The sequence below is a fragment of the Phalacrocorax aristotelis genome, chromosome 18, assembly GCF_949628215.1.
Source record: "Phalacrocorax aristotelis chromosome 18, bGulAri2.1, whole genome shotgun sequence".
Classification (NCBI taxonomy): domain Eukaryota; kingdom Metazoa; phylum Chordata; class Aves; order Suliformes; family Phalacrocoracidae; genus Phalacrocorax; species Phalacrocorax aristotelis.
Window position 1 is genome coordinate 4,352,942 of NC_134293.1, and position 20,482 is coordinate 4,373,423.

A 20,482-nucleotide genomic window follows, 5' to 3' on the forward strand; every position below is an offset into this window, starting at 1 on the left:
AGCGCGCTGGCCGCCGCCGCCGGCCCCCCCCGCCCCGCACTCGAGGTGGAACGCGCCGCTCCGGCCGTTTGTGACAGCTCAACTCCTCAGGCAGGGGGGAGGGGAGTCCGCGGGGGCGGGAGGTAACGGGTGAGCGGGCGCCTCCCGCGGCTGGGCCCGGGGCGGCGAGGCGGGGCGGCGGCCCCGGGCTGGGAGCGGCGGGGCTGCGGTCTCTCGCGAGAGGAGGGCGGGGCGGCCCGGGGCCGCGGCCACCGCCTGTGGGGAGGGCCCGGGGAGGGGGAGAGGAAGGAGGCGGCTCTGTGGCGGAGCCCGGGGTGTCCGCCCGCCTGTCAGAGCGCCCGGGCCGCCGACTCGCGGAGGAGCCGGTAAAGGCCTGAGGGGAGCGAGGCAGCCGGTGGGCCGCAGGGCAGGGCAGTGGCCCCGGCGGGGCGGAGGGGAGGCGGGAGGAGAAGGGAGGCCGGGAGCACTCTGCCTGCCTCCGGGACTGCCTCCCCGCCATCGCCGCCCCGGCCGGGGAGCCGCGCCGGCTGGAGGCCGGGCGAGGACAGGGAGGAGAGGGGTGGGTCTGCCCGGCGCGTTGCCCGGGCTGCAGCCCCCAGCCACACACGGCTTGCCTTCCATCCCCGGCCCGCCGGAGGGAGGTGGCGGCGGGCCCGCGGGCGGCGCCGCCGATGCCGGGGCTGGAGCTGGGGAGCGGGAGGGCGGCGGGCCCCGTCCCCGCGGCTGCGGGGCGCGGCCCGCCATCAGGTTGCCCGGGGGAGAGCGGGGGTGAGAGGCGGCCCCTCGCCCCGCCACCACTCCGCTCCCTCCGCGGCCTCCGCGGGACGGGACGGGGGCGGCGGAGAGCCGCAAACCCCGCTCCGGGCTGGGCGGGTGCCCCGCCGGCCTGTCTGGGCCGGTGGCGGCGGGGGAAGGCGCGGGGAGGGGGGAGCTCCATCCCCCGCCTGCCTCCGGCCTTCCTACCCCGGCCGTGCCCGGCGGAGGGCCGGGTGCTCTCCTCCCCGCCGTCCCCTCCCTTTCTTCCATGTTATGTCGCATTTCCCACCCTGCCCACCTCTCCCGTTGCCGGCCCGTAGTCTTTCTGAGCCCCTTCCAGGGCTGAAGCGGCGGGCAGGCTGCGCGTCCGGGCGTGGGCTGGGCGGCGGGGCCGGCGCTCGGCGTGGTGAATCAGGCGATGGGGTAAAACAGGCTTGTTCCCGGGCTGGTGAAAGTGTGCCGGGGAAGCGCGGCGGGTATTTACCTCCCCGGGCTTTGGCTGCTCGCAGGCTGGAGCTGGGAGGAAGCGGCAACAGCAGCAGAGATGGCGCGGCTGGTTGCAGTTTGCAGAGACGGGGAGGAGGAATTCCCTTTCGAGAAGAGGCAGATTCCCCTCTACATCGATGACACCCTCACGGTGAGTGCCTGCGCCCCGCGGAGCACCTGGTGTCCCCGCACCTCCCGCTTGCAACGTGTGCGGGCGGTGTGTTGCAATTCCCAGGCGAGGCCTTTTCCCTAGACAGGCCTCCTAGGCTCCTCCTTTGCCTCCGCAGCCTTAATCTTTGGGACTTTGCAACACTTCGGGTTAACAGCGCTTAATGTGGCAACTTCTTTATCTGATTCCCAGCTCTAAAAACATGCAAACCGCACAATAAGAAAGTTATTGCTGTCTTGGGGCTTGCGTATAACTTGTTTTCAAGTGGCAAGCATGTCTCTGTGCCCAAGCCCAAATGTAGAGCAAAGCCATTTTTCAGTTAATAAGGAAGGGAGCCATATTAACGTTAAAACCTGGGTTTACAACTAGGTAATTATTACGCTCTTAAATAGGCAAGGAAAGGTGAAAAGCATTTTTGAAAGGTTTGGCTTAAAGTGAGGCTTATCAAGTCTGTAATAACTTGCTGCTACATCTACAGGAACAGATCTGAGAGAGCTGCCGTCTAGGTGTGTTCTTCTGATTTGAAAAACATGGGGGTTTTGCCATTTCCAGAAGATTCAGTGGAAAAATGAACTAAATGCAGCTTGGAGGCTCTCTAGTCTCTCTTTTCTTATGCGTTCAGAGGAAGGCTCAGAAATTGCATTGTAGGTGAACACAGCAAATGGAAAAAAAATTCTCTAACCAGCCAGTTGTCCTTTGTTCTAATTCTTAAAGGTGTGAAAATGTTGTGTTGAAAATAAAATTGGGCTTACGTAGTGTAATTTGTTATCTTAGTTATTCATATTTGATTTCTGTTGCTGTCAGTGGTGTGACGGTAACTGCTGTTACTTTAAATGGTGTAAAAAAATGGTCTGTCCTTTAAATTCCTAATCTCATGTTTTAGTATGGGAGAGTGCCTGGCTTGCATCAGATAACTTGATCAACTTCATAATGTAATTTCTTTCATCTTCCAGACAAAACAATTCAGTATCTTCAGACGGTCTTGTAACCCTCTGTCCCACTGTTAAAGATTCTGTTTCAATCCCATCTGGTTTGCTACATTTGAAGAAAGGGTGTTTGCTGTATTTTAGTTTTGATCGTTTCAAATGATGGCATATTATTAATTTACCCAATATCATCACTACTTTTTGGCTTTACGTAGCCTGCCGTCTCTGGTTAACTGTGCTTATACGTTAGGCAAAGTTTCCCCTTAAGTTGTCCAAAGCAGTATCTAGCTCTGCTGGAGTGGTTGATGACCTGGAAAACCCAGCACTGTGTAGGAATAGTGTAAGGTTGGGGTTTTTTGATGTCTTGGCCACACCTTGAAAGTTATTTTGCCCTTCCATTCCCTGTGCAGTTTTAAGATCTTAGATTTCTCTCTAATTTTTCCCCCTTGCTGCCCCTGGACTCCCTCGTTAAATTACTCATTAGATCGTGTAAAGTAGAAGGCTTACCATGCTCTTGTTACCTTTGTTGTGTTTTATAGGTTGAGAGAGAGAGTGTAAAAATTTGGCTGTACCAGTTGTCAGGTAGATGACTTCAGCTGACCTAAAATTCCATTTGTGGTTTAGTTCCAGAATTTAAGGCCAGGCCTGAACTTTATGCAATTGGACTATGTTGTTGCTATCCTTCTACTTTTTACACCAGAGGCAAGACATACCCATGAGGTTCCTATAGCTGTAAATCTGTTTTGTATCCATCTGGATGAAAGGCATTTATGCAAGTGCAAGTCATCCTCACCATGAAGAAATCTTGTCTGAGGTCCATTGTTGTTTGGTGTTTTTTTTTTTTTTTTCCATTCTCTTACTGTTGTTACAAAGTACTCAGGCTTCTAGGTGGTTTCTAGAGGCTTTTATTAAATGAATCTGCAGAAGCAAGTGAATAAACTCTTAGCTTCTGTGTCTCAGTGTTCTATAATTTATGTTTCAAATTCTTAATGAGGGCTATTGCAAGACATACAGTTGTCTTTGAAAAACTATTTTACATCTGCAGCATTATCTTTAAAAAATAGTGGTGTTTATTGATAGCAACTGTCTTGTGTTGACTGCTTTTAAAACTCAGATTTTAAAAATAATGGGACTACTTCATTTCTGTTAGCTGGAAGATTTAATCTATGCCTTAAATCTAGAAACAGTGAATCAGTGATTGCAAATTAGAGAATGAATGGCCTATAATGCTCTTTAAGCATGTAACATTGCTTTGTAGTAACATAGAAAGCTGTTTAGGTGCAATGTGATACTGTTTCTCTAAATGAATTGTTCACTGTCACACTTTTCTGTTTCTTATGGCTCAGCTAGAAATTAAAGGAAGTTTAAATATTTAACCCTTTTCATTTCTTAATCAGCTTTTATGATTTCTAGAAGGCATTCCATTTGATGTGGTATTATGGGAATTTTTTCTTCCAGTTCAGGGTGTGATGGTGGTTGATGTTTAACCACTTAATAAAATCTCATCAGACACATGAATTAATTTAGTCTTTGATAATTTCACTCTGTTGTACAGAACACCTAAGGGTGTTGTCTAATAGTGGGAGATGAAGGTGACGGGGGAAAAAAGTAAGCAGTTTATCTCTTCTTTCTGTTATTAGCAGACAGAGCTTTTACTTTTGTATGTAGCTCATTCCCCACAGAAACATCAAATTAGCAGTGTAGGAAACCTGTAATTCTGCAGCAAAACCTTGTGCTGCTGCTTAGTGTGTGTGGGTCAGGGGCAAGGGAACGTGCAAATGAAACGTGTGAGGGTTTAGAATTAACACTGTGGCACTGTTCAGCAGAAAGATAAGGTAGCTGTGCTAATGTTCCATTTCTAGCACATGTGAGATCAAAATATTGCCTTGTTTCTAGCCTTAGAGAATAGATGTTTTTTTTTGGACCAATGTTGAGTGCCTGTAAAAGTAAATATATGACTTCTCTGGAGGTAGTGTTAGCAATTACAAAGACAGCAGGGAATTCTGTCTTGACTAGACAATTGAGGCAAGGTGGAAGGAGGAAAAAGGATGAATCGGACAATTTCATTTGCTGTTGATTGGTATTAGCATTCTTAACCAAAGCTGTTATTTTGTCTTTCAGATTTTAAAGTGAACTTTCAGATTCATATTGATAAATTCTATATTTCCCAGTTTGGACAAAGATGATCAACTAAGCCAGCCATTGCTCATTTTTCTAGTTGGTTTCATTTTTCTCCAGGGTTGCAAAGTTGGATTTTTGACTGAAAATTATTTTACTCATTCTGCCTCCCCTCCACCCCCCCCCCCCCCAAGAAGTTGTCCTCTTTGTTGCTTAGTAGTTGGAAAAGAAATATTATTAATTACTTGCAAGTAATCACATTGTTCTGTAGGCTTAACATTTTACTTTGAGCCTCTTGAGAGTTGCAGCTGCATCATACAAAACAAAGTATACCTTGGAGTACCTTTTTTGGGTTAATATGGTTTTAAATTAGCCTTTGAAGGAGTCAGTCATTAAACTGTTGTGACTGTTTCTTCATAGCTTTATATATTGAGTTAGTCTGTTGGGTCAGTTTGGATCTTTGTGTGTCGAAGTACGTTTCTTTTTTTTAAACTGAAACAGGGTCTCAAGTCATGTAAATAGTGTAATATAAATACTGATGGTCCATTTAGCTGTTATAGAGAACGCAAAAGTTGCTATTTAAGAGTTACCATTTATAAACTGCCTCTAGAACATTATATTAAACATTCACTGTCTTAAACTGTTACTATCATCCTTTCCCAAGCTTCCAATAGTTACGTAAAAACAATGAGCATTCAACATAACTTGTCTTATTTCCCCCAAGAAATTAAAATAAATGAATGCTGTGTTTGACTTTTTTTCTGAAGGCTCTTTTTTTCCCCCCTTTCTCTTATAGATGGTGATGGAATTTCCTGATAATGTGCTAAACCTTGATGGACATCAGAATAACGGTGCACAATTAAAACAGTTCATTCAGGTAAATACATCCTTCTGTTTTTTAAGAAGGCTTCTCTAGGAGGTTGTCGCTCTTGGAATGACTTAAAAGACATGCCAGCACCCTAATTCAATTACATGTTGGTACCAAGGTACACCAGGTGCCTTCATTTTCTATGTTTCACAGCATTTGTACACTGTTGTCTTGTCAGGAGGCAGTTGCTGCATGTCTAGTTAGGATTGAAAACCTGTAAAAACAATACATGTTCTGGTCACTGCCAGTTTATACTTAATGGAAACTACAGTTTCTAAATACATTTTAATTTTTTTTTTTTCCTGAATACTTTTGAACTGCTTATTCAAGTAGAGGTGTGCATTGCTTAAGATCAAATTCTCATGGTTAGTACCATACCAGGATAGAGTTAATGTACCAATTTATGTATTGTATATAGTTAATAGTGAGAGACAGTTTTGTGGTGTCCCTGAAGCTTACCTGCTAACACTCTGGCAAATATCTAGCACTGTAACACTTGCAGCAACTGAAAAATGGTGCCACTTGATGTCCAAAGGAACAGGCTAGTTTGCCGAGATGCAGCTTGCACTTCTTCACTTGTGGTTTGGCAGCAGCAGTTCAGACATGCTGCATATAAAGCATAGCTGTGTTGTGAAAATAGCTCATTCTGCTGTTGCCGTGATTAGTACTATTACTTACAGGAAAGAGGATTGTTGCAGAGTGATATCACTTGTCAGATTATTTAATGTGCCTGCCTTTAAGAGCACAAACATTAAATGTTGTCTGATAATAACTTTACTCTTCATAGCATGCATTACATAAAATGAGCTCAAAAAATTCTCTTTTCAATTGATGCATTTACACATTGCATGGCACTGATTAGTTCCACTGTATCGTATGGTCTTTTCTTTCTTTCCCCAGAAGTTGTGACAAGTTGTTTCTACATTATGAGTGTTTAAGTGATGTGATATGGCAATAATATAGAAAATACTATCATGGCGAAATATTCCCTGTACAGATACAGCTGTGCTCACAAAGCTGTACTTTGTGTAACCAGGGGAAAATGACAATTAATACACCAACAGGACTCTGCTTTTGCAGGTTATGCCCGAAAGTGCTGGTAGTGCTGATAATCTAAGTGTCGATGTATTGACCGTTGTGTAAGGAAGGGACTCTGTCTTCTGTGTAGCCGTGCAAGTGGCAGTTCAGTGCTGATGAAGTCAAGCTAGTAATTTAGCAGTTAGAAAAAGTAACAGAATGGTGTGTGCTTTTTGTGTGTATGTGTGCCTCGATGTGTTTGACGGAGGAACCAGGAGAAGCTCTGAAAACTGTGTATTGACGTAGGAAATATTAGGGGATGTTTTCTTTAATGTTCTATTATTAGCACACGTTGAATGTTTGCTGCTGAAGTAAAATGTTTCACCCTGAATAGTAATGGGTGCTTTTTTTTTTTTAGTTTCAGGTATTAGAATTGTAATGTGAAATGGCATCTAGCCTTCCAGGGGAAATATTGCTAAATTGTCTTGGTCTGAACAGAACACATTTGTTGTAAATGAGATTTCCATATATGCCAGGGAGTGTCCAGGAATTTCCTTTCTATGTGCCAAAGATAAAATGAATGTGAATAGAAGATGAAAATGTGCAGAGTCATATGTGAGACCCTAAAACATCTGTGCAGAGGTGGAGAAGAAAGGGCTTCCTGATAAGGACAGGGAGGTGTGCCATTTGTTTGGAAGTAGCATTTGCTGATTTGAGTGGTAGGAGGAGGGAACAAGAAGAAAAAATATTAGCTTCCTTCCAGAGGGTAGACTGTAAGTCTTGAAGCAGAATTGCTGCTGTGATATTAGCAAGTGTGGTTTCATTCACACAGTAAGCATTTTAAGTGATCCACACCAAGACAGTGACCTGCAACTCTGAGCATAGGGTTTCCACAAGTGTATTTTGATAAGGAAATGCTGTTGAAAGCAAAGAAATCTTGAACAGTTTAAGATGTGGGGATTTTTTATTTAAATTATTTCATTTCTTGTTCTTTTTCAGAGACATAGCATGCTTAAACAGCAGGATCTAAATATTGCCATGATGGTGACATCTCGTGAGGTTTTGAGCGCACTTTCTCAGCTGGTCCCATGTGTTGGCTGTCGTCGCAGTGTGGAACGCCTGTTTTCTCAGCTTGTTGAGTCTGGAAATCCAGCACTTGAGCCCCTAACAGTAGGGCCAAAGGGGGTTCTTTCTGTGACTCGAAGCTGTATGACTGATGCAAAGAAGCTTTATACACTGTTTTATGTGCATGGGTAAGTGTCTTAGAACTGCCCAGATTACACTTATCTGGGGAAAAGGAGAGCTAGCTTCTGCACATTTGACTTTGCAGCTTTCTTGGCGATACTAAATTGTCGCAAGTTTGAATCTTACAGTACATACTTGTCTTTTACAGCCATGTTAAACTAGTTATTGCCTAAACTGGGAAAAAACAAACCCAAAAGACCTAACCTTTCATATCATCGGTTGCAATGCCATGATTGCAATTGAAAGATATCACTAATAAAATGTTTAGTCGTTAATCTGAAACAGACGCTGGGGTTTTTTCATGATCTCTGGAAGAAGAGAGTTTCTTTGCCCTACTACTTTGCATGTAAAAAATAAACTAAAAAAAATTATTAATATTAGTACCCCTACTGCACCACGCCCTCCCCACACCTCCAAACTTTCTGCTCGTGGGTAGAAAGGTAACAGGGAGAAAGTTATACCTTCTGGGTTTGGCTACCACAATAAATAGCCTCAGTCTCAGTGCCATTTGTTTCTCAGCTGTCAGCAGGCAAAACAATGGCTGCTCACCACAGTGTGCCTTTGCCTTCCAGTTGGCTTCAGCTCGTTCTACTTCTTGCTCCAGTTAGCAGGGCAGTGAGAAGCAGGAAAGGTTAGTGCAGAGCTGGGGATATTGAGATTTGGAGGGTGAGGTAGTGTAACTTGATAAAGTGGTCTTAGTGGTTCCCTGCACTTTTGAAATAGGTGTCATTGCTTGAGGTCTCTTATTTACAAAGTTATGCAATAGCTTTTAGATGTGAGTTATCTTTATCTTGCTTGCTAGGTCTTGTCGGGAAAGTCTGTACTGTATTTTCCTTGTGTACTGCAGGACTGAATGTCATAAGAAGTAAAAATGAGGGACAGGAAAAAAGTTTTCGATTTAATGTTCATTAGCATACTTTTTTCTAATCCATGAGCTGAATCAACCCCTTTAAAGTTTCTCTAGAAAAGGATGTTTTCAGAATACTAAGTTACATTTTTTCCACAGGTCCAAACTGAATGATATGATTGATGCAATTCCCAAAAGTAAGAAGAACAAGAGATGTCAGCTACACTCCCTGGACACGCACAAACCAAAACCTTTGGGGTAAGTTTGTGTTTAACAGGCACAATTCAATCTAAAATATTTTAAGGAACCAAACTACTGATCCTAATTTATTTTTAAGTGTTGAGATCAATTCTTATGGTTCTGTTTGCCAGAGTAGTAATCTCCAAGATGTTTGGATTATAGAGACCCAAATAGTTCTGGGGGAGAGGAACAGAGGCACTCAAGAGTTTTGGGCAGCGAGTGTTGTAGGGCATGAGCCTTTTTCAGTAGGTTTTTGTAAGAAGGTAGTTAGCCCTTTTTTGTGCAGTACGAGTGACTGTCTTATCAGTAGGGTGTTTAATCCTTTCCCCACTGCCCTTGCTCACACTTTGATCGAATAAAACTAGTGCAATAAGGTTTTCTGCCCTCCCAACATAAGATCTCTACTCCTTTCTCAGTGTGAGAGTCGTCCTTTGTCAGAGCTCCCTAAGGCAACTGGTGATGCTTTCACATAAAGTTTAAAGCTACTATATGAAATTGGCTGTTTCCCAAAACTTGCTTGTTGGTTCTAGCCATTCCATTTTTGCCTCTTGGCTTTTGGGTCTTTTACTTGGTGATGGGGTGTTTTGTTCAGCATTTTTTGTGTGGTTTGTTTTTTTTTTTTTAATAAAAATATCCACATTTAATTTCAAAACCCGTTGTCAAAATGCAACTTTGCCATTACAAGCCAGTGCCCTCTGTTGTGCTTCTCATATATTGGCTGACATAACTTGGAATATAGTCTGCTCGGGGTGTGGATGGCTTCTGCATTGTGATGCGAACAGCGCTCTAGAAAGACAAACTGGTTTTTGTGCTCTACACCAAGATGATTGATCAGCAGTTTCTCTCACACTGAGGTGAAAGGGTACATGCTAAACAAATATACATCGTTTTGCTTGGGATTATTAAAAATGCCTCGCACAACTGTTAACAAAGGGCTTTATTGTGGTTGGGCTGCAGGGTTAAAACTAAAACTCTGGAAAATGTGTTTTCTGAAAACGTGACAGCATGTTTTGAATATGCCAGTGAAAAAGATGCATATACATCTCTGTGTCTTGAAGTTGAAATGGTTTATTCCAGCCAGTTAACCAGAAAAACACTCCTTGTAAATCTGGTGTGGGTTTTGGCGGGGGGGTGTTTTCTTGTTTGTGGGGTGTGTTTTATATTTTTGGTTTTACTATGATGACCAATAAATTAGACTCCTATGCTTAGTTGGTGTCTAGGGCCTTTTTTAGTTACTTGTATTCTGCTTCCAGTTAAGCGTACAACCTGTGAAAGCTTGATCATGATTTCCAGTTATAGGACATGTATTTTTCTCTGCAGATGTGAGTCTCTCTGGGTTTAGGTAAATCCCCCGAGATGCTAGGCATGTGGAATTTGACACTTGATTTTTACTCTGCTTGAGGATAGTGGTAGCTAATCATTGTCTCCTATTATATTTTGGTTACAGGCCTTTCATATAATTAGTTTAAAGCTTATGTTACACCAGCATAAGATCATTGGGGTATAGAGATTTTTTTTTAATAAAGCAAATTCATAGCATTATGGAAGTGTTATTTTGTTTTGTTTTTAGTAAAATTAATCTTTTCTGTATAAGAACATATATCATGGAAACTGCACTTACCGTTTTGGCAAGGCAGAACAATTCTGAAACTGATTTAATAGAGAGGGAAATGCTGCCTTTATTTCCTCAATTCATGCTGGAATAAATCCCTTTAGTATTGTGAATGCTGGCAGGTTAATAGGGGATATGCGGAAGGGCAGTATTTTAGCATACTGCAAGCAACGCTTTCAGCTTCATCTGATAACATGGTTTGTGGACATTCAGCGTAGTTTGGTAAAGAAACAGGGCTTGCACTCTGCTTGCTCAGTCGATACCCATTTGTTAAGCTACAGAAGTGATCAGGGTGTATCAGTACTGATACTTCTCCAAATAAATCTGCGGCCTTGAGGGAAGCAAATAGGCTTATAGCCTGGACATGGAGGTGTCTAGAATTGTCTTACAGAACAAATTTTATTTATCAACTTACAGCTTCTGGTTGACTTCGTTAAAAGAAACTTCTTCAGATGAGTTGCATCTGTTAGGCATTTTGTACGCATAAAAAAGGATTTGAATTGTAATTGTGTGATTAATTATACAAGTTACGTAACTAGCTAATACCACTTGAGAGTCACTTGATGTCCTCAGTTTTAATGTGCCTGGTTTATGGCTACTCGGTTCCATTCGGGGCTAAGGAGCATTTTAACCTTTCATAAATGGAAGCCATGTGATCTGGCAAACTAGATAATAGCATACATAAATACTCTTGAGGGGCTAATTATTAAATAGGAGTGCTTCTTCCCCTGTTTTCCTCTTCTGTTGTATCTATACATGAACTTAAACAGAAATGACTGTTCTGATAAAATGTCAAGTGTAGACAAGCATGTAAGTAAACATGACTTGCTATTTAAAGTTTGTTCTTAGCTCTGTAAGTGTACTTTTAGCATATCCAAATATGTGTTGTAAAGTTGTAGGTTGGGTTTTTTGTTTTGTTTTTGATTGTTTTTGGTTGTTTGGGTTTTTTAAACACATTTTGGAAATTTAATGTAGGGTGTTTTATGGTTTCCTGTGGTGGTAGACGTGTCGAAGTTCAGGCGTTTTGTTTTGCCTTTTTCTTTGGGTTTTTGTTTTGGTTTTTTAGTAAGTTGTCATATAAAATTTAATCTGCCAGAAGTATTAAAACTTAAATGAGTTTATAATTAAGGTGATATTCTTTAAAATTACTACTGGTTTTCAGCTGTAACTTTAAAAAGTCATTATGAATCTGGATTTATAAACACAGAGAGGAAAATTTGTATCTAGTCTCTGACCCCTAACTTTACTGGAAGTTAAGGCTCGGCCCATAAAGGATTCAACGTGAATTAAGGCACGTGGTAGCATTTTCATAGTATTTGTTTAGGAAAAACTACTAGTTCATAAAATATATGGTATAGTTTTAAAAAAATGTTTTTTAATACTATGTGACAGTGAAGGGAGCAGTAGCACACTCAGTACAGAGAGATTAAGTGCAGATAAGAAAGATAGTGAAGACAGAAGGAACAAGGAGAGCAAGTGTAGCATCACTTTCCACTATGGACCTTTCCAGGGAGCAGTCAGGTAAACTAACGATGCTTTATTCTGCTTCTTTTCTAAACCCATAACAGGATAATGTACAGTCTTTTGTTTCTTATGATTTTTTTTTTGCAGGGGTTGTTGGATGGATGTGTGGGAGCTCATGTCCCAGGAGTGCAGGGATGAAGTAGTTTTAATTGACTCTAGTTGTCTCTTAGAAACATTAGAAACCTATCTACGAAAACACAGGTATGTTAAAAGAACAAAGACACACCTTCATTTGAGGAATACAGGCTGCATTTTTTGTGAATCAAAATGTATGCAGAGTTCATATAATGTTTTTGAAGTGTAGAGGGTTCTTCTGATACCCTTCTAAAACTTAAGATCTAAGCTTCATGGTGGTGGAGAACCTTGCCAGATTGCATTGTAACTGTTGCTGAGACTAAGATGGTAGAATATTCTTTGTGGTTTACCTATTGTTCCAGGTAGGGGAAAGGTGGACGTCTCAGATGAAGTCAAAGCTACTCATCTTAATTTTATTTTTTGATAGGATTAAATTATGATTTATATTTTGATGTATTGAGACTCTGTGTATTCTTTCACTTTTTCACAAGTAGCCTACTCTGTCTGGGACCATGCCTTCTTTTAGGCTTTCGGAGAGTATGTGCAATTTCAAAATCATGTGAACTAAACTAATAGAAACAGATTTTAGGCTTGGTGTTGCTTGTAAATCACTGTTTTAAAACAGTTGTTTATGACTTAGTAGTGCTAGTGCTATTAGGTGTCTCTTGCAGGGAAAAAATAGGCCACTAAATTATTGTTGCATGTGTATGGTAGCTACTACGCTGATTAAAAAGTTTTAATTTCCAGTAGTCTCAAGGTTCTGACACAAACTGTGGGGCACAGATGGGTGCACGGGTGGTGGTGGTGTGGAAATAACACTTCGGAAACAAAATAATTTTAATCTCCTGTGACATTAAACATGGTGCTGGCAGCGTTCCTGATGCTAACCTGCAATAACATTACTGTTTTCTTTCCTTTCATCACAGAAACTAGCCAGTTATCGTAGTTCTATCAAACATCAAAATATGTTTGACTTAGTGTTGTCAAGTGACTGGACAAACTAGGAAAGGGAAAAGCACCATCCAGAGATGGCATGAAGAGCCAGCTTTTCAAGCTGAGAGCTGAAATGTGAGCAGCTTGTCTGACTTGCATTTTTAGAATAATACAGCAAGAGGTTTTGTAGCTTCTTGAAGATTGCTTCCTCTTATAAAATAGAATGAGCTTAATTTGGTTGTATTTTAATTATAATGGACTTCATAACTATACTCTTCTCATATTAGTTATCTGAGCTATCACAGGTTTAAACTGAATAGATCGTGTTATAAATAAACCTTGTTTGGCTATCTGTGCAGTAATCTAAGAATTCAAAATATGTTTAAAGGCGCTTGTAGTGGAAACATCGCTCTTATACAGCAGGCAACAGAGGAAACTTTTTTCTTATTGCTTATCACTCACTTGAGTGTACTCTAAATAATTGCTAGAAAGTAACATGGAGTGTGTTACTTGAGAGGAATTTTGTCCTGGCTTGTACTAATGATTCCGTTTGTTCACTATTAGATTTCTGATCTTTGAACGAATATGGAATTGCAACTCCATATAGGAATTTCTTCATATTAACAATTAACCTGATTTATGCCTTGGAGCATGAAAGTTGATATCCAGACTTGTAATGTATGATGGGTAGTATAATACACTTAGTAAACTTAGGTGGCTTACAGCCAAAGTCTTACTATTTTACCTTTTGAAGTAACATAAACCTTATGTGACCTAGTTTAAATATAGCATGTGCTATTAAGTAGCTCAGTATATTATAACTTGGACTAAGCGGGTCTAAATTTCTGCTTGAATAAGAATTCAGTTCTGTCATGTTCTGTTTTAACACAGGTTTTGCACTGACTGCAAAAATAAAGTACTTCGGGCATACAATATTCTTATTGGTGAGCTAGACTGCAGCAAAGAAAAGGGCTACTGCGCTGCACTTTACGAGGGTTTGCGTTGCTGTCCCCATGAACGTCATATACATGTATGCTGTGAAACAGATTTCATCGCACACCTATTGGGTCGAGCTGAACCAGAGTTCGCAGGAGGGTATGAGTATGTAATTTGCTAGAGTGGGCTATCTAGCGCTTTGCTTCTTTATTTTATTATTGAATGTATTTTGCAAAAGTGGTTTTTGCCTCCTTGCTGCATAATAAACTTCTGAATGTAACTATTCACGTTGAAGTAGACTTTCAAGATAGTGCTTCAAAGTAGCGAAGATTTTGTATGTGCTTTTGACTTTAAAGTGCATTTAACTCTGAAGGCAAGACTGAAAGAAATTGCCAGATGTCTTCTAGCTCATTTGTTCACTCACTAGGGCTGCCTGCTTTTCCATTGAGGTGTTCAAAATATGCGAAATAGAAAGAGAGCCTTAGGTGACAGCTTTACCAAATGCCAAGTGTTCAGTTTAGGTTTGTTGCCATTTGTATATTATAGCAATTTCTGAACCTGTTTTAGCACCTTAAAATCCTCTAATGAAAAATACAATTCTGAGCCAAATAACATTAGAACCCAACTGTTTGATTGGGAGTATAAATCCTTTTATAGTGATTTTTCCTTCATAGATGATACAGATTAATACTGACATATTTTTACTTTGTATGGTAAGTAATGCGTAAACTTCTATGTGTGTTTTTCAGCTTCAGCTACCTGATGCATAAATGTTTAGGAAGCTGAAATATTTGCTATATAAACTAAATACAGATTCTAGGAAACAAAAGAATGGCCGCATCTCTTCGGCATTAAAACTCTGCTGATCCCTCCTAGGAGGAGCAAGCAGAGGCCGATGGGGTAACACCTTCAGAAGTCACAGGTTAGAAGGCATAGTGCAGCTTAACAGTGCCATGCCCAGATCAGCGTGTCAGGAGCGTAGGGGTGGTTTTGACCTGGTCCTTTCTATTTTGCATCCGCATGCAGCGCAGCAGAACTCTATTTAAAAAGCTGTTCATGCAAACATATCTTCAGCTGTACCTAAAGAAAATAAGTCATTGAACTGCTTTGACCTCTTGGTAGACTTTCAGCTGCTTTAACCGTGCTATACTTTGGTTCAACTCTTCCTTTAGACGAAGAGAAAGGCATGCTAAGACAATAGACATAGCCCAAGAAGAAGTTTTGACCTGCCTGGGTATTCACCTTTATGAAAGATTACACCGAATCTGGCAAAAGTTGCGGGCTGAGGAACAAACGTGGCAGATGCTTTTTTACCTAGGTGTTGATGCTTTACGCAAAAGCTTTGAGGTAAAAAATCAGATTTTATTGAACTTGTATTTGAATTGCTATCGTGACTGTGTGCATTTTCACTAAAACTATTTTTCTGCTTTCTACTAACCCTGGGCTGGAAGAAGCTTCAGGGGCGTTGCATTCAACCCCTTGTTCACTGCAGGCAACAGTTGTCTAGTATCAATGCATAGCACAACTCAGTTGCACTCCGATGTGAAGTCTACTGGAACATAAAAGATTGAGGCTTGCTTTTACTTTCCAAGCTGCACGTTACAGTACACTGGATCTTCTGTGTGTTTAATTCGCAGTGAAGGTATTTCTACCTGATAGCATTTAAAGTAGCTCTGGCTACAACAGTTTTTATTTGGCTTATTAGTAAAAATGGAGGATGTGCTTTTGAACTACAAACACAACTGCTAACTGGTGCGTTCGGTGTGTTCCAAGTGCACTCTGTAATCCTGTGGGATGCTGAACTTCAGACAGAACTCCATGCAGTTCCTTTAATGTATGCCAATGGTATACTTCCCCTTTGGTATGACATAGATCCTTTTTGGTATGTTTATCTTCCATTCATACCGACTGTTTTGCCTAAAAAATTCTAAAACATCAGAGGAGGAATGAAATCAGTTTAGGAAAGATCATAATGGAACCCTAATCTAGTTAGTTCTTGGAGTTTTTTTACAAGTACGTTTTTTTAAGACTTAAAATGCTGTGGAAATGGCATAGGACTGGGTACACCGTGGCACTTCTGCCAGGTTTTGTCATGGTGTTCTTTTAACCTAGTAAAGTATGGTGTTGAAAAGTCATTGACATTGTGAAACCCGGGTAATTATACTGGTTTACAAGGTTGGCTATGAATTTGAAATACAGAACTGTTATATCTCTATATGGGGTCCTTCTCTAAGGTGAGTGGGAATGATGATGTTTCATTTTGGCTTAAGGAGTTCCCAGAATGATTTGGGTGGGAGGAAAAAAAAAACCAACCCAAACCCCATGCGTTTATTTTTACCTCCATAGGAGCATTGATCCAGAATATTTCACTAGTTTAATTATATTCTTGTAACTTTGTATGTACATGTGCTGTTATGATATTTGTTCTAAATTTAATATTAAGGAACATATTTAGATACTTGCTATATTTTGAAATATGTCTACACTTCAAAATTGGACTGCCTAGAAAATCAGTTAGATTTTTCACTTGTTACCCTAGGCAAAGAGCTGCAGGAATTCTGTAGCAGTAGTTCTAACGTGGATTTTTGCACTGCTGTGTTAAATGGTCCAGGGTATCTACCATGTAAACAGCTCCAAAAATGTGTCCAAGTCCACAACTTTTCACTGAAAATTGTGAATCTGGGCCATAAGTTAAAGGCAGTGCTCCCCCCATACGTTTATCTTCTCCACCAATCTAAACTTAGTGACTAAATCTGGATAGGCATTTTTCTTCTATAGTCAGTCGTTGTGTTGCTGTGACTTTTATTATAAAAAGTACTTACCAGCTATTTTCCTCCTCCTCTTACTGTAAATGTAAAAGCTTGAATTGTGTTAACATCTATAAATAGATCTAACCTCTTATAAACAGATGGCTGTGGAAAAAGTGCAGGGTATTAGTCGATTGGAACAGCTCTGTGAAGAATTTTCAGAAGAAGAAAGAGTGCGAGAGCTTAAACAAGAGAAGAAGCGCCAAAAGCGAAAGAACAGACGGAAAAATAAGTGTGTGTGTGAGATCCCGGCTCCTTTGCAGGCAACAGAAGAGAAGGAAATAAATCAAGCAAAGGTAAACGTTGATAGCTGTGGCTTTTTGCTGGTGTTAAATAACTAGATTTCTAATTTGGTGCTTCATTCATCAGCTCGCCGTTCTGTGTTAGGATTCTTGAGAGGTCTTTACTGTATTTCAGTTTTGGGAACTAGTTTTTGATCACTAGTGGAATTTAATACTTTTTCAGATTAGTACAGTCTTTTTGTAAAGCAGTTGCCTGGAACCCCTTAGCTCTTGGGGATTTGGTGTGGTTTTGTTTTGTCATTGAGGTTGGGTTTTTTGGGCGTGTTTGTTTTTTAAATCCTAAATCTGGGGGGTCAGGTTATGCCAGAATATTTTTCAACTATCATTTCTTAAAGATCACTTAGAATATGGGCATTCAAATGCTAGTTGCAGGCAATTACCACTGAATTTTTGGAGAGGGGGAAGCTTTAATTGAGTAAGTGTAATTATTCTGGACCTCTTGACTGAACTTAATGGGCTAACTGTAGGTCATACTATTGTGGGGAAAGCAGTTGGTGTTTTGGGCGTAAGTTGTCCTGTGCTTCTGAAGAATTATAAGCAATGCTGTGGCTGTTATCGGTCAGTGTCAGCTGTTTTTTCTTGTAGAAAGAGTATCCTTTGTAAAGATGCTGACTGAGCTTCTTCCAGTACTTGCAAGTATTTTTTGTTTTTGTTTTAAGGAAAATTCGAACTTCACGGAAAGTAGTTGTAAAGCCTGTGGTAGCACCGAAGAAGCTAACAATTGTGTAGAAGTAATTGTTACTAATGAAAGCACTTCTTGCACCTGCCCTAGTAGTGGTACCCTATTAGGTTCACCTAAAATCAAGAAAGGTATGTTAAATGTCATTATTTTTCATTTTCAAAAATATTTACCATTTATGGGGTAAACAGTGCTCAGCTTTTTTTTAAATAACTTGTTAAAGAATTCTTTCTTGTTAGAGGCATAAGTAAAGAACATGCAACAGCTGCTGTAGGTTACTGTGACTTCACTTTGTCCCAGGTTTATCTCCACATTGTAACGGTAGTGACTGTGGCTATTCATCCAGCATGGAGGGCAGCGAAACGGGGTCTCGAGAGGGATCAGACGTGGCCTGCACCGAAGGCATTTGCAACCATGATGAAAATGGTAGGTTTGGTGAGAGCATAGTATTGGGTTGGTATCCACAAAACTTAAGTATCTGAGAAGAAAATTCCTGTCTTTTGCAGGAGATGATTCATGTGTCCATCGCTGTGATGACAAAGAGGAGGATGGAGATAGCTGTGTGGAATGTTGGGCTAATTCGGAAGAGAATAACACAAAAGGCAAAAACAAAAAGAAGAAAAAGAAAAGTAAAATACTGAAGTGTGAGAATGAACATGTAAGGAACATAGCTATTCCAGAATGCTTACTTAAATGCACACACTCTAAAGTAGTTCTAAAAGTATTTAAAGTTTCAGTTGTGACTAATGCTGTAAATGGGGTAACAAGGATCTTCCGTTACCTCTCCATCCAAGTTTTGAAGGCGAGCACCTTCCTCGAACAGGTTGTGGTGGAAGGAGTCTCTTCTCTCCTCTGTTCCTAAGTGTGTGCCCTTTTGTGCACTCTCAGTGAATTAACGTGTCGTTCCCCCTCCTCCCCAGGCACACACATTTAAAAAATGTCTCTCTTTGCTCTCTTTTTGAACTTTTTCCTTTCCTCTCTCCCTCTGCTTCTATCTGAAACTTGAAAGGTCAGGTTTAACACTGCTAGTGGTTCATTACAGGCTATTTTCAATTTTAGATTCAGAAACTTGGAAGCTGTATGGCAGATCCAGGTAACAGAGAGACCTCAGGAAATATCATGCACACAGAGTTTCATCGCGACAAGACCAAAGACACACATGCTGAAAGCTGCTGTAGCTCAGAAAAAAGCGGACAGCAGTTGCCTTGGTTTGAGCATATGAAAAACGTGTCACAGTTTGCAGAACCTACAGAAATGTCACTTGTTCCTGATACTGGAAAAGGTGCCAAGAGCTTAGTGGAACTCCTTGTAAGTAACCGCTTACTTTGAATTTTAGGTTGTCACATACTGCTTTAAATCCTCGGGATTGAGGATGGGGTTTAGAACTCAAATCCCACTGACGAACTGTTACAAGAGAGCACATAACCGAGCCCAAGATCCCTAGCTTACTCTCCCAGCGTTTAGTTTGTTTGCTTTTGTGTGTTCTCTGTGAAGTATGTAACTCAGACGCTTTGCAGAGGAGGAGAAATGGCCTGTCGCGGGAATGCAAGTGACAGAACTTGTATTATAAGTATTCATTATCAAGGATCGTATTATTCCATAAAATGAAACGCGCATTATTGCTGCCCTCGTGCCTCAAATATTACTTCCCACTATAGGCTCCTTGGACAACTTTCCCCTCTCTCCTTTCCCTTCTCCTTCCCCTTGCTTTACATCCTTTTTTTTAACTCTTGATAAAAGCCACCTGCTTTCAGTGGAAATGTGCCACGGCTCTGAAGCTTAATCTGGTAGATGTCATGACTGTATAGGCTGCCTCTTACCCAAAAACTAGCAGAGCGTTGTGTGCGGATCGGGTGACTGGATTAGCCAGCTGAGGCTCCTGGTGTCGTGACGTGAAGGCTACACCTTTCTTCAGAGCAGCCGTAGACAACGTGTGCAGTTGCAAGACAGGTGCGGCGCACAGGAAGGGCAATGCGGGAGTTCTTAAATGCCTGTTTTCATTTGTAGGATGAGTCTGAATGCACTTCTGATGAGGAAATCTTTATCTCACAAGATGAAATACAGTCCTTTATGGCAAACAACAAGTCTTTTTACAGCAATAGAGAACAATACCGACAGCATCTGAAGGAGAAATTTAATAAATACTGCCGCTTAAATGATCACAAGAGGCCCATTTGTAATGGTTGGTTGACAACAGCTGGAGCGAACTAAATACAATAAAATAGCTCTGTCTTTCACTGAAATTCTCAAGATGACTACTGCGCCTTCTCTTTCAAAAACTTAATTTAGTGACTTACAGCAAAATTTTATCTTAAATTAATGTGATTCTTTTTTTCTTGTTTTTTGGGGAGGCTGGTGGAGGTGATTTCATTAATTTTCTTTTTTCTTCAGGCTTGTATCTTTAGTTGAGTAGCTGTGCAAGCCTCTCTTATAATTTAAGCCATCTCTTTTCATTAAATGTTTCTCTACAAATGTGAGACTTACAAAAAGCAAACTAGTGGCAAAGTAATGTTGTACCTATAATTCTGTACAGAATGACAATGAGCTGAATATAAGATTTTACAAAGTAGACATCCATTTGCAAAATGTTTTGGATGTAATATGTTAAAGCGCAATGTGCAAAATTTAAATAAAGAATATTTATTAATATGCATAGTAAAAGTTGGTGTACCTGTTTCTACTTTAAACGCTCCTTCCCAGCAGTCTGAATCCCTGCTGTTCAGGTGGATAGTTGTCGCTTCAGTCTCCGGAGCTTCGTGGGGGCAGGTGGAAGGTGAGTAGACTTGCCGGGGGGGAAAGCACAGATCCTTCAGTGGTGCTCGTGCAAACCAGCCCTCCGGGCTGGGTGATTCTCCACTGGCTGTGGTTCAGAGATCTTCGAGTTACTGCCAAACGAGCCGGTCCGCGACACCCCGCTTGGTCAGTGTGGCACCGCACCAACC

The 20,482-nt window shown here is 41.2% G+C and overlaps 1 protein-coding gene across 4 annotated transcripts; it reads left to right on the forward strand.

The window, feature by feature from the left end:
* Positions 1–279: 279 nt before the first annotated feature.
* Positions 280–20,201, forward strand: GGNBP2 (gametogenetin binding protein 2). Of its 4 annotated transcripts, none has more exons than XM_075112815.1 (14): positions 280–365; positions 1,266–1,393; positions 5,252–5,332; positions 7,340–7,593; positions 8,592–8,690; positions 11,896–12,009; positions 13,708–13,917; positions 14,925–15,099; positions 16,661–16,855; positions 17,521–17,671; positions 17,841–17,966; positions 18,047–18,198; positions 18,600–18,848; positions 19,548–20,201. In XM_075112815.1, exons 2-14 carry the CDS (start codon positions 1,301–1,303, stop codon positions 19,749–19,751), a joined length of 2,103 nt encoding a protein of 700 aa, XP_074968916.1. In that variant the 5' UTR covers positions 280–365; positions 1,266–1,300; the 3' UTR covers positions 19,752–20,201. The 4 variants fall into 4 exon arrangements, with proteins under 4 accessions (XP_074968916.1, XP_074968914.1, XP_074968913.1 ...); XM_075112813.1 differs by having other exon boundaries at positions 13,708–13,911; XM_075112812.1 differs by having other exon boundaries at positions 310–394.
* Positions 20,202–20,482: the final 281 nt, after the last annotated feature.

Excerpts from the sequence above, each read along its gene's own strand:
- GGNBP2 (XM_075112815.1), top strand. The coding sequence starts at position 1,301 with ATGGCGCGGCTGGTTGCAGTTTGCAGAGACGGGGAGGAGGAATTCCCT. Across the intron at positions 1,394-5,251 it reads ACATCGATGACACCCTCACG|ATGGTGATGGAATTTCCTGA; the intron begins GTGAGTGCCTGC and ends TTTCTCTTATAG. Across the intron at positions 17,967-18,046 it reads TTGCAACCATGATGAAAATG|GAGATGATTCATGTGTCCAT; the intron begins GTAGGTTTGGTG and ends TGTCTTTTGCAG.